Source organism: Populus nigra, chromosome 8 (assembly GCF_951802175.1).
Source record: "Populus nigra chromosome 8, ddPopNigr1.1, whole genome shotgun sequence".
Lineage (NCBI taxonomy): Eukaryota > Viridiplantae > Streptophyta > Magnoliopsida > Malpighiales > Salicaceae > Populus > Populus nigra.
In genome coordinates, this window is record NC_084859.1 from 3,593,821 (window position 1) to 3,607,392 (window position 13,572).

Below are 13,572 nucleotides of genomic sequence, written 5' to 3' on the forward strand. Positions count from 1 at the left end.
TAGAGGGTCTTAGTCAGAGATGAAGATGCTAGCTACTCTTCTGGCATATGTCCTGAAACCAGAGACTTAACAGGCTAATGTTGCAGCGAATCCTGGTTACGATATCATAAATAGCCCCAAATATCCCAGTTCATTGTAAATGCAGTCTCTGCAACAGTTCATTGGACTTGGATATCAGTCATTCATGATGGCATCCAGCATGAAAAGATTGGATGCAAACACCAATAAGTTCGAAGACTCCATGAATCGGTTTTTAATGCTGCGAATTTTGTTTAATTTAACAAACAAGAGGATTGGAAATATTTATTGAAACTAGGAGCTGGTTCTTTTGCTGGTGCAGCTGTAATAAAGTATGGAAGAAATAGGTTCTTTTACAAACAGCTGTAAGAAACAGGAGCTGTTTAATTTAATAACATGAGTTTTTTCGAAATTATTTTTTTAATTATATAAAAATAAAAATAGATAATTGTAAAGTTAAGTTTAATTAAAGAAAAAACATTTTACCAAACTCGCGAATCACGTTAACCCTATAAAAAGACAAGATAAAAGAAAATAAATTATAAAGATCAATTCTTAATCACTTCAATATTAAAAGATAAAATAGACAAAAATAAATTTAAAAAAAAACAATAATAACAAAAATTCAAAAAAAAACATGCGATACACTGTGGATTACTAATGTAATCCACATTATAATATATGTTATTAGTAGTTTTCAAAAATTTTAAATAAAAAAAAAACCAATACGTTGTAGATTATTATTATAATTTATAATACAATAGGTGTAGATGAATAGTAATTCATAATATTATAATCCACATTATAATATATATTATTAGTAGTTTTCAAAAAATTTAAAAAAAAAAAAAAACCAATGCGTTGTAGATTATTATTATAATTCATAATACAATAGGTGTAGATGAATAGTAATTTCTCTGCCTCCTTTAAATTTTCTGGTAATGAATATCGGTAATAGCGGTGTGGCTATAGAAACAAAAATAATCCCATTTTGATAGGAAATATGTTATGGAGAAAGTAGTATGAGAGATATATTAATTGTACAAGAGAGACTATTTTTAAAATATTTTTTATTTAAAAATATATATTAAATTAATATTTTATTTTTAAAAAAAATTCGTTTTCAATATCCACACATCAAAATAATTTTAAAATCAAAAAAATCAAAATCTTTCTTAAAAAAATAAAAAACACATTCCAATTACAATCTCAAACAGCACTGTAGTAGCAAAAAGACAGGTTGAGGCGTGGAGAAAAGGCTAACTAAGGGTTCACGATAAAGAGGGGAGTGGGAATTAATGCATGGGAATTTTGAACGTTAATTTCTTTCACGGGATTTTGCCCCTTGCTGAGTTTTTGGTTTGGATTTTCGATCCAATCTTCAGCCCAGCCAGCTTTAGGACTTGGGGTTCATTATTCAGGGAGTGTTAGTTACTGAAGCAGCGTGCCTGTTCTTTTGAAATTATTATTTTTTTTAATGTTTTTAAATTGTTTTAATATATTAATATCAATAATAAATTTTAAAATATATAAAAAAATATTATTTTAATATATTTCTAAAAAATAAAACATTTTAAAAAATAATCATTATCACTAGCCAAAAGTCTAGGTTGCTTACCCAGATCGGTTTTATATTATTTTTTTTAACCAAAATAAAAAAAATTTAAAAATAAGCAAAACAATCTTTTTATTAAAAAAAAAAAACCCCCCTAGATTGACCCACCAACCTGCAATCAAGCCTGGATCCTGATCTTGTAACAATGGCAATGGTTACATTTACTTGAAAGGCAGGGATCATTGAGCCATTTTCATGACATCAAATTGTATGTTCGATAGTTTGCTCAAATACTCATCATATTTCCTGGCCCTTGCTGCTTTATAGCCTGCTCATAGAATTATTCTTTTTGGTGATATCATAGAAATTATTGTATTTACTGGCAGCAGCTCTAACCAGCTCATAGAATGCAATTTTACACTTGAAGATGCTAATCTATATCAATTTGTCTAGAGTTGAATTTACAAGGGAAAAAAAAAAGGAAGAAAGAAATGAAAGATTCTCCACCAGGTTGCTATTGAATTTTTCTTCAACACAATGCCGAGAGATGTCTCTTTAAGCAATCAGAGTAAATGAATGCTTAGTCCTTCAAGCTAGATGGTACAAAAAATCTACGGCTAATGTAAAGCTCAAAGGCTGCTACTATAGTGACTTCGGATGTCACCACCAACTTAGAGGTTGTCCTTCAGCCATTTCAGAGCACCGTCTGTGAGAGACCTGTAAATGTCACTGCTTATATGGATTAATGTTTATATGTGTGTGTGTGTGTGTGTGTGTGTGTCCAGCGAGGGCAAGCAAATAAATGAAGAAAAGAAAACTGTTGAAATAAATACCGAAGGAAATCAACATCCCAGAAATAACTAATTCAATTAGCAAGGCTTTGTATGGCAGTGCAGATAATGATTTCCTTTTGAAAATATAAAGCCTTGCGATAGGAATTCATTCAAATATTTATAGACAAGGCAGAACTTCTTAAGCATGGATGCTCGCATAATCTAGTCAAGAGTTTTAATTAGCACAGGTCATTTTGGTCTCCTGATGCTTTAAGAATTGAAAGAATAGGTCACAAAAGGCAGGTGACAACTGCCCAGATTTTAAGAAAGAATGGCTCCTAAAAAAATACGAAGCAGCATGCAGTGATGGGCGAGCAAACTAACAGACAAATGCAGTTAAAGGATATGAATAACAATATTACCCCGCAAAATCTTTCAACTTCTGCCATGGGTCATTTTGATCTCTTGATTCTTCAGTTGTCTCGGAAACAGTTTCCACCTCGCGTTCCTGATCTCTGGCTGCAGAAACAAAACAAATGGCATACTCATCTTGCATTACACCAGACAATACACATTAATAAAATTAAAATAAAATATAGGAATATTTGTTTATTCCATTCACAAACAAAATAAAAAAACTCGTCATGTTCATGTATATTTCAGATAGTCAAATCCTACCCAAGGAATATGTTATTTTTGTCATTATTTCAAGAGAGAAAAACATATATTAAGCAAATTACAAATATCAAACACTTGGCACTTTGTGAATTGGATAGCATGATATCATCTACAAATAGCAAACAATTGCTTACTGGCAGGCTGAGTTCGTGATCGAGAGATATTTTTATCACTCAGTGAAGCAAGTTCTTCAAGCAATTCACGTTCTTTGGCACTGATAAACATAAGCAACACTTTGGAGTTAAGCTCAAGTAAAGATGTTAATTATGTGTTTGATGGTATGTAAAGATGCAAATTCTTAACACCAAAATATGATCACGAGAAGCATCAAAATAAATGAGAAGAGGAGTTTATAACAACAGAGCTGCAATTAAGCACTATGTTAAGCAATAATCATCAGTCAAGCTTAGTAATATAAACAAAAAGATAAAAGATAAATAAAATACAATGAAAATTACCCATTACTATCTTAATAATTACAATGAAACAGAAATTATCAGTTTTATACTGAACATATGGAGCCCATCTTAGCATTGTCAAACAAGATATAAGAACCTAAATCACCATTTTAGCCCAAAGCTCGCAATGTACATTAAAAAGAATATTGCATATATCAAACTTAAACTACACCCAATCAGCCATTATCAGTTTCCTATCAACCATCATATAGCCTATCGTATCAAGTGACAGATTATTGTGATCTTCAAACAAGCAGAAACCTAAAACACCATTTTAATGGTTAAAAAAATGAAACTGAAAAGGGCTAATAAAGATCAAACAGCAAAACAAAAGCCAAAGTGAAAACTACAAAAAATATGGCATCAGAGAATAAGAAGTAAAACATAACAATAAATGTTGTTATTGTGATATTGACCACGTGATAAAAAGAAAATAAGTCCATACCTTACACGCTTCGGTATTGTAACTTTAATAGTAAATAAGTGATCACCGCGGATGGATGGTTTATTCAGTTTAGGTGCACCTTTCTTAGCCAGGACTAGCACATCCCCTGGCTGTGTACCAGGTGGAATCTGAAGCTCACTCATTCCTTCAACTGTTTTCACCTGTTTTAAATGCAGAAATCACAATTCAGTGTGCACAGAGATTTTGTATTATTCAGCCTTCTGAACATTGTATGCTAACAAGCTAAATATGCAGAGAGTTAAAGGACCAAATTAAAAAAATGTCATTGCAAAGGAAAGAATCAAAAGATGACATGTTAAAATTGGGGTCTTCTAGCATAATGGTCTCCACCCTACCCTAGAATTGTTCCAGGCATGGATCAATGTGTTTATTACACCAATCCGCTTGGACGATTATTGCTCTCTAGAGATTTTCAGGAAACAAAAAAATAGATGAAGTTGGAAAGGTCTTGTAGCAACTTAATCTCATTTGCATACATTTATGCACAAATAGGGATTCCGGCTCCATTGGACCATCCTCGAATAGTTTCAACTTTTTATCAAAAAAGAACAATATAAGTTTCTCTTCTTATGCATGTAAAACTTTTCCAAGAAGAAATTTGACTTGAGCTCAAACATTATCTGAATGAGACCATCAACTACTCGGGCTCAACATTTACAGACCACTTCAATAATCAATCAGCATAAGTTTTACTGTGAAACCATAAAAAAAAAAAAAAAGCCCCATCTGCTGGTCTCTGTAATTTTACAACTCCTCTGGAATCTGGTAGTTGAGGTGATTTTGACCAATAAAAGAGCATCTTTAAAATGGTCCAGAATGTGACAGTGAAAAGGGTCACACTCTGCAATTCAGTATCATAGTTCCACTCCTACGCAAAAGCGAGATTTTCTAATATGTTATCTTTTGCAGTGGTGCACAAACTGAATATTTTATGTGCTTAATGTTTCATAAACTTAATTACTATCACTAGTTTAGATGAACAAAAGTAAAAAATTAAGGCATGCATAGATCTAACTGAGATGATAAAAATATAACCTTAACAACAGTCCCCAGTATTGCATCAGCATAACTGATAGATATTGTTGAGGTGAGATTAATGCCATCTCTTTGGATTCCTGTTATCTCTTCAACATCAAGATACACATAAAGATCCCCTAGAGGGCCACTGCAAAAATCAAAATCAATTACTGATTTAGAATCATGTTCAGTGTGAAACCTTTGGAAGATATACATATAAACATTAGGTGATCAGTTGTGACGCTTAAGAAAAAAATGCTGTGATAAACATAAAGGAAAGAAAAAAAGTGAGCTGATGAATGCAAGGAGAATACATTTTATGAATTTATTCATAATTTTATATTTAGGAATTTTCTACCGTTATTCAGGAAAAAAGTTTATTTCATCCAGTAATTATTGATTAGGAGCGTTAGTCTATTTCCTAATTTAATTAAGACTCTTTAGCGTCCTTATGTGCTTGTATATTGCATAAATACACATGTTCCATGTATTTTGGAGATGATTTGGTGAATGAATCTTCGGATTCAAGGTTTTCAATCTTTTTGCTCAATTTCCTCCATAAATTCTACATCACCATGAGGAAAAGGCATAAGAAAACATGGATGATGAGTTGGAACTCTTGATCAGTATCACATGAATCTTCTGTTCCAGTGACAAGTAGAACAATTAAATCAAAAGAACCTTGAAGCCTACATCACATTCACAAGACCACTTTATAACAGCACCTATGAGTGAACTCACTGCAATGCAGACAATGAGAACAACTGCAACTCATGAAATTAGCAGGACGCCAACAAATCAATCTAAAAACACACCAGAATAGCATTTACTAGTATTTAAGCACATATTTCAGAAAAGAAAGCAAAACAAATTGATTTCAAATTTAGCACATAGATCTGAATGATGAACCATTTTCAAGTTGATTCATATCAAGTAGAATATCAGCTACCACATCAACAAGCAGTTCACTGTTTCATTTTAATTCTGACAAATAATGCATTAGGACACAGTATAATGTGCTATTTGGCTTGCGAGTTTAATTCTTGATTCCTCTTAGCAATTAGTTATCACCCATTTGTTCACTGTAGCCATTTATAATCAAGTCATGTATATATTTGAGAAGCATTAATCAAAAGCAAACGTATGTTGCACAGACAAAATAAAACAAATTCCTTGCAATGATTTGCCAAAGAACAAGATGAAGATTGAAGATACAAAAAGACAGGTTTAATTGACATACCCTCTTGGTCCAGCATCACCCTCTCCGGCTACTCTTAGAATACTGCCTGCACCAACTCCTGGAGGGACCTTGACTTTGATATTTTTCTTAACACGAATACGCCCGTCACCAGAGCATTTTCGACAGTATTCAGAAATGACCTCGCCATCCCCACCACAATTGGGACAGACAGAAACCTAATACACAAAAAGATGGATATTGCAAGTCACTGAGGAGGGAAAAGAAAGATGGATCTTACAAAGAATAACGCATGATAAACCCTTCATAAAAATTGTTGTAAGCAAAATACAAGAAAAAAAAAACAAATTACAAAATTTATTAACTTGTCAAGTTTCTATGATCTAATCTGGAATTCAATTTTTCTCTTAGACTTCTTCTTATGCAATGCATGAAGTCATAACTCATTCCATATTATGTTCATGTGATATTTTCTACTATAGTTTTGCTACAGAAAAGTTCTTGAACCAAATAACATCACTCCAGCAAGGTGCCCCTCTAATTTTTAGCATATTGCCAAGCCATATAACCTGCTCAATGCTGCTGTTGCTACCTTTATCACACGAGAATTCATTTGTGCACCATCCCATCCACCCATTTATTAAATGTCCTCCTTTTTTCCTGATTTCTGAAAAACGAAACTAGCAAGAACTTATTCTGCTTTCCTCGGAGCCTATTAATATAGCTTGCCGGGAATAGAGCATATTTCCATGAACTCTGTTTATTTCCTAGCACTAAAGATGATAGTTCGTATGGATTCACAATCATATTGTTTGAGGAAAAAAAATATTTTGAGAAATTGTGGATTTAGGCAGCTATTTTTTTTGAAAAGCATCGCCCCCCCCCCCCCCCCCCTAATTGAATTGGTTGTAAAATCACAGCACCAATAAAGTACCTTCCATTCATTTTGATAGCAGGCAATTATTTGCAGTTTTTACAACTATCCAGAGCATCATAATGATGCTCAAACCTTGTGGAACTAAGCTATGGAAATGTTGAGAAAGCTCCAATTCAAGAAAAGATTTGATTAGACTTCTGGAATTTCATTTTTATATACAAATTTTCACACCATGTGAGAATAGCAATGATGAACAGTCCAGAAAGCTCAAAAGAAGTATGCCCTATTACCTGTGAGAACAAACCAAAGGGAGTTTGCTCAGTTCTCATAACTTGACCCCTGCCACCACAGGTTGAGCATATCCTCATCTTGGAACCCATTTTTGCGCCAGTACCAGCACAAACTTCACATGTCTCCAAATGAGAAAGCTCAAACTCCTTTTCTGCCCCGAATATGGCCTCAGAGAATTCTAAACTAATGTCATAGCTGAAACAATAAATTTAGCTGTTAGCAATCAACAGCAATTCCAGTATAAACTTGAGGACTATCAAATACCAGTAAATATTAATTTACAAACAGTAGCCTTAACAAGGTGCTATTACAGGAATCACGTGTCATTTCAAATTAATGTATGAACCGACATCATTAAAGCCACTTATGCAGATCTGCTTTGTTTGTTTCCACAATTCAAGAAATAATCAGAAAACAAGGTTTTCATGGAACGGGACATTATACAATCAAAATTCCAGTAAGGAAAATGCTAGAAATTCTAAAAGGCACACTGTGTTGGTTTGGTTCAGCTATCATTTGGCTAGAGTTTAGAAATCTGTTACTTTGATGTAAGCTCCCAGAAAGCTGGCCAAAACATTCTGAACGCTAGTTAGAAGTTGAAGAGGATTGGAAGATTTAAAGGAGAGGGAGAGAGTTGTTGTAATAATGCTTGAGAAGTGTGTTTGGAAAAACCTGCACTGAGCTGAAATAGGACTAACAAACAAGTAGACCCCACAATTGTCCAAAACAGCTAGAGTCATTCAGTGTGATTTATGGGTGCTTTCAACATGTCAGTCCCTCACTTGGTCTATTTCTAGCTGAAGTAGAATTAACACACATATGATACCACAACAATCTCCATTCACATGCAAGTCCCATCCACATAAAGCAGGATTCTCTTTCAAATGAAAACTTTTGATGGTCCAAGTGTCACAGCAGATCAAAGAGCTTGCAAGCATAGGAGTCGACTCTCGACCATGAGATAGCTGACTACTAATTACTCCATCTTGCTCAATATGAGTCACACATGCTTTTGAATCACTGGAACACAGGAAAGAAAAACAACCGCAGGAGTTGCTGCATTATTGCATCAACCACTCACCCAAACATGACTCTTCAGCTATAACATCATTCATTGTGCACAGGGGGATAACCTTTGGCTTTGGGTAAAACTAGCACAGAGCCCAAATGACTCTAGTTTACAGGTTGGAAATCACAGGCTGAAATCCTTGTGTATTTGGCTCTCACTTCCCCACTTTATGCTGATGTTAATTAACTTACCCAATGTGGAATTAACTCACATAACCAGACAACCACAATTTAAGAAATGGATATCACTTTCATATTAGCTGAACTATAAAACAGTTACAGACAATGAGAGAAACAAACAAACAAAACAAAACAAAAGGATAGAGAGAAGAAGGATGGGGAATTAAAAGGCAAGCTAAATCAATTTAAATGGCATCCAGCTAGATATTATCAAGCAAATTTATCTTCAAGTCACCTTCTATAGGTCAAATTTATTTGAAGAAAAACCTTAATCCCAAAATAAGAGGTAACTTGAGCACTAATATACTCCGATGCTTGTTCTTTAATCACCAAGTTCTGTTTTGCGATAAAACCAGTTAGTCTTAAATACGGGGAAAAATCGAGCCAATTAGCTGGTAGAGCTTTTATACAAGTGCACTGTGTGAGAGTCTCTATCCATGATTTTCTTAGTTTATTTTTCCCTGATATCTTTTTTCCTTCTATCACTGGGAGGTACATGTCGTGTTAAACTGAGTAGAGATATCAATGAAACAGGGCTACAATTAACAAGCGCAGGTTTAGATGTGTTAAAAGATAAGTCTTTTATTGTAACCGAACTGGACCACACTAGTGGTATCCTACTATACATCCAGGCTACATCAAATGAAACAAATGACAGAACCATCAGCCAGCATAGCGATAAAAGAAAAGAAAAGGAAAAGAAAAGATGTACACAAATATTAACTTACCGTATGTCTTCGCCCTTAGTAACAGTACTACGACGACGTGTCTTGAACCCAGTTTGTTCCATGCCAGGAAAACCACCCATGCTCGCCCCAAAGAATGTCTCAAATAGGTCAAAAGGATTAGTCTGTAGAAGGAAAAGTAATTTTGTAAGATGCATTGAACTTTATAGCAGTGTAGAAGATGGGTGTAACCTAGTTTACTAGCATAAACATGTGTAAGGTGGGATCCATTGTCGTTTGCTACTTTAAATGTTGGCATATATATAGGCAAAAGTTTCCTGGTTTAAATGTTTGCATGTATATAGTCAAAAATTGGCATGCCATGCGTAAGGTCATTGAGGCAAAACTAGCTGGCATAGTGGATTACATCAGAGCTAGGAAGCCCTTCTATAATTGATCCCACAATAGAAGAGTAATCATGGGTGCTGCATGACACTCCAAAAGTTGCTGGACAGGAAACCTAGTTAATTACTGATATATGCCAACTTTTCTCCAGATTATTATCAGGAAAAAAATGGAAAAAAAAAAAGAAATGGAGAAAGAACTAAAGAACAAAAATTGATGCAATACCGTATAAGCACTTGAGGGTCCCCCTACTGTACTCTTAACTCCAGCTTCACCGTACTGATCATACAGAGCCCTCTTTTTATCATCTGATAGCACCTGACAATATTATACTTCAGAATTCAAAAGAAAACATGATAAATGCAAAAGCTTCAAAAGAAAAATGCACTTCAAGCAAGCAACAACGGAAGAAGAAAAATTGGACCAACAGAAGTAAAATGAAAATGATTGATATAGGCCAGAGGGTTTTTATATGATTAGTGAGATTATGGAAAAGGGTGTTGTGATAGGTAAGAATGATGATGAGCAAAAACTATAATGCAACAAATTACACTAACTCTGGATAGACTTTCAACATTTAATATCATAAGGTAAAAACCAGATGTTATATGTTCAGAAAAAAACCAAGATATCGGACAATGAGCACACATCTACCAAAGAAAAGATTGATTAGGACTTACTAGTTTATTAGTCCTTGCTACGCTGCGTGTTAGATAAAAAACTTTTGAAACATAAAAAAAAAATGTCCAAGCCAAGGGAACTATTTGGCATTCCCAGCAGGTCAACCTTGAAACCTACTGACTCGAGTTTAAAATTAAACCGTGTTGCCCTAACATGACCTAGTCGACTTGGCAGGTCCAAAAGCAATCAACTATAATGCAACAAATTACACTAACTCTGGATAGACTTTCAACATTTAATATCAGAAGGTAAAAACCAGATGTTATATGTTCAGAAAAAAACCAAGATATCAGACAATGAGCACACATCTACCAAAGAAAAGATTGATTAGGACTTACTAGTTTATTAGTCCTTGCTACGCTGCGTGTTAGATAAAAAACTTTTGAAACATAAAAAAAAAATGTCCAAGCCAAGGGAACTATTTGGCATTCCCAGCAGGTCAACCTTGAAACCTACTGACTCGAGTTTAAAATTAAACCGTGTTGCCCTAACATGACCTAGTCGACTTGGCAGGTCCAAAAGCAATCAAGCAACCCGCTTCCTTGTCTAGCACAGGTTTAAAATTAAATCGTGTTAGAATTGCCTCGATGTAACTCAGTCAACTTGGTAAGTCCAAAAACAACTATGATGACAAGTAAAAAACATGGTTTGACTTTGAAAAAAAATAAAGAAGATATTTCTTTTAATATTGAGACAGAGACATATTGGATCGACTTGAGATTTGCGGTAACAGCCAAACTCATGACATGGGTCATGAACTCCACAAGGTTTCGTTACTTCAAAAAGGGGGGGGGGGGGGGGGGGGGGGGCTGGGGGGCTCCTTTGCTGGGAGGTGAGTCATCCCCCACTCCTTTTAGTGTTTAGTAGAATGATCAACCCGGCTTGGCATCAGATCCATGAATAATAAATAAGTGAGAAATGTAGAAATACAGTAACCCATCCAGTACCCCACCCAAACAAGTCAAGAAATGTAGCAAGATTCATGACATGGTTTATTAAGAGCATTATCGATAATGAAAACCTGCCCAGACATAAAGCTCGTCAATTAGGATACTACACCACAACAATTTAGTCAATATGCTGTCTTGAAAATTCAGGGGCAAATTTTGGATTTGATTTCTTATACATACCTCATACGCAGAACTAATCTCCTTAAACTTTTCAGTTGCTCCTGGTTCCTTGTTGACATCAGGGTGGTACTGAAATTATTGTAAAAGTTAAAGCAATCCTTGACAAAAAAGATGTTTGAGGCTGTCTTCAAATTTCTACCAGGATGCAAGCCCAGCCCCGCCCCCCAAAGAAAAAGAAGAAAGAATAGAAAAAACAATAGAACTATCAATAATCCTTGCATAGCAGTGCAATCATCAACACAGTTGTTTCTTATCGATGATTATAGCACATCTAGTGAAGTTAAAGCACATTGTATATAAGATAACAAATGGAAGCAGGATGTGCATTCTAATTTGCAATGGTAGGATTATCTCTATCATTTGCCTTATAGCTGACAATTGGCCATCTACAGGCACTCGTAAGTGGCTGATAAATGCTCGGAACATAAGAGAGGATGCCCTTGGATATCATTTTCTTGAGATATTTTTACGTGAGGACTCATAGATGACAGGCACTCCCGCATTGGGACATTCAGGATGCCAATCGACAACTTTAACCAAAACAAGTTCCTTGAGGGTAAATCCGCCTCCTTGGACTGAAGATTGCATGTGGAGGTCTGAAAGATCCATCTATATTGCTCTCCTTCTGACCAAGAAACTTTTAAGAAATGATTTTAAGAGCCTACGATCACTCAAATTTTAAGACTGTGAAGTTACGGACAACATAATCAGTCTTTCCAAGTCCTGCTAAATCTCATAAGAGAAAACATAATATCCTGATATAGCATTTCTGAAAACCATAAAATAAAATGGACCAAGGAAATATAACCACGGTGCTTCTTCATTAGGACGATCACAGATCCCTATAAAGCGGATCATAAAGGCCTGAGTATCATGAATTTCTAAAAATGCATGCTTTGAATTGTACCAAAAAGCATAGCTTTAACACACTACCATGTACACAGGACGAGGCTGCAGTTCAAAGAAAAAAGCATGAAGGGTTACCGTACTATTCAAAGACGAATTATCCAAAACTCAATAAACAACAATAATTCAAAGCTTCCACTCACATTAATCCTCAGCCCACAAATCCCAAAGAACAACCAAATAACAATCAAGAACTCATTTTTTATTCATGTTGGTATCTGAAGAACCTTCAAAAGAACCAGAATCTTCCAATTCCAGAATTTATAATCTTTTCAAATCAGTAAAAGTTAACAACTTTGTAAATTCAATCCCCATCAAGAACTTGTTGCTGCTATTCGTTCACATTTCCCAGAAAGCCAAGAATTAAATGAAATCATTTTTTTCAAGAAGGCCCAAGATTGTTAGGTGGTTACCTGACGAGCTAACCTTCGATAAGCAGCTTTAATTTCTTTACTGGTAGCAGATTTGGGGACCCCGAGAGTAGCATAGTAATCCCCAGAAGCGTAGACGAAAGGCCCAGGACCATTGGTATAGGCCTTTGTCTTGGTCTTGCTGAACCTCACAGTTAATATGGATGGAGAAGCAAACTTCTTACCTGTAAAGAAAGAAGAAGAAGAAGAAGATGGCAGCAATGGTGAAGAGAAGGTTAGCGAGGGGCGGAGGGAGAGGGTTGCTGTTGTCACAGTGGCAGTGATGGCCATTGAAGAGAAGTAGCAAGGAGATGGGTTTAGGACAGGTTTCTGGGCTTGCTCGCCATGGCCATGATTTTGTTGTGATATTGTATGGTGAGGATGGATGAGTGGAGAGGGAGGTGGTGGGAGCTAGGGGTGTGAAAAAAATTGAAAAAATTGATGAAATCGAGAAAATTAAAAAATAAATTTAAAAAATTGAATAGTGAAAAAAAATAATTAAGATTATTAGAATTTAAAAAAAACAAACTTGTTTGATTTTAATTTTATAAATTTAAAATTAAAAAATCAAATAGAACTCAAACAAAAAAAATTAAAAAAAAAAGTTAAACTTGAAAAAAATAAAGTAAAACTAAAAAAACCGAGTCAATTCAATTTAATTAATTTTGTTTTAGAATAATCAAACTGAACTGAATCGAAACCGGTTAATTTATATCGATTTCAATTTAATTTTAAATTTTTTAAAATAATTAATTTAATTATTATTATTTTATTATACATATCACTAAATCGTCTG

General features: G+C 34.6%; 1 protein-coding gene across 2 annotated transcripts; it reads right to left on the reverse strand.

Moving 5' to 3' along the window:
• Positions 1–1,902: 1,902 nt before the first annotated feature.
• LOC133702136 (uncharacterized) lies at positions 1,903–13,203 on the reverse strand. Of its 2 annotated transcripts, none has more exons than XM_062126375.1 (11): positions 12,780–13,203; positions 11,461–11,529; positions 9,875–9,967; positions 9,308–9,429; positions 7,331–7,526; positions 6,206–6,381; positions 4,984–5,113; positions 3,928–4,088; positions 3,159–3,238; positions 2,769–2,865; positions 1,903–2,290 (listed from the first exon to the last, which is right to left on the reverse strand). In XM_062126375.1, exons 1-11 carry the CDS (start codon positions 13,065–13,067, stop codon positions 2,245–2,247), a joined length of 1,458 nt encoding a protein of 485 aa, XP_061982359.1. In that variant the 5' UTR covers positions 13,068–13,203; the 3' UTR covers positions 1,903–2,244. The 2 variants fall into 2 exon arrangements, with proteins under 2 accessions (XP_061982359.1, XP_061982358.1); XM_062126374.1 differs by having other exon boundaries at positions 1,903–2,302.
• Between the last annotated feature and the right edge of the window lie 369 nt (positions 13,204–13,572).

What these genes read in the sequence shown, in the direction of transcription:
- LOC133702136 (XM_062126374.1), bottom strand. Translation starts at nt 13,067, where the DNA reads ATGGCCATCACTGCCACTGTGACAACAGCAACCCTCTCCCTCCGCCCC. An exon ending in ACTAAGGGCGAAGACATACG is followed by an intron (nt 7,527 to 9,307) that starts GTAAGTTAATAT and finishes TTATTGTTTCAG; the next exon opens with CTATGACATTAGTTTAGAAT. An exon ending in CCTTTGGTTTGTTCTCACAG is followed by an intron (nt 6,382 to 7,330) that starts GTAATAGGGCAT and finishes TTTGTGTATTAG; the next exon opens with GTTTCTGTCTGTCCCAATTG.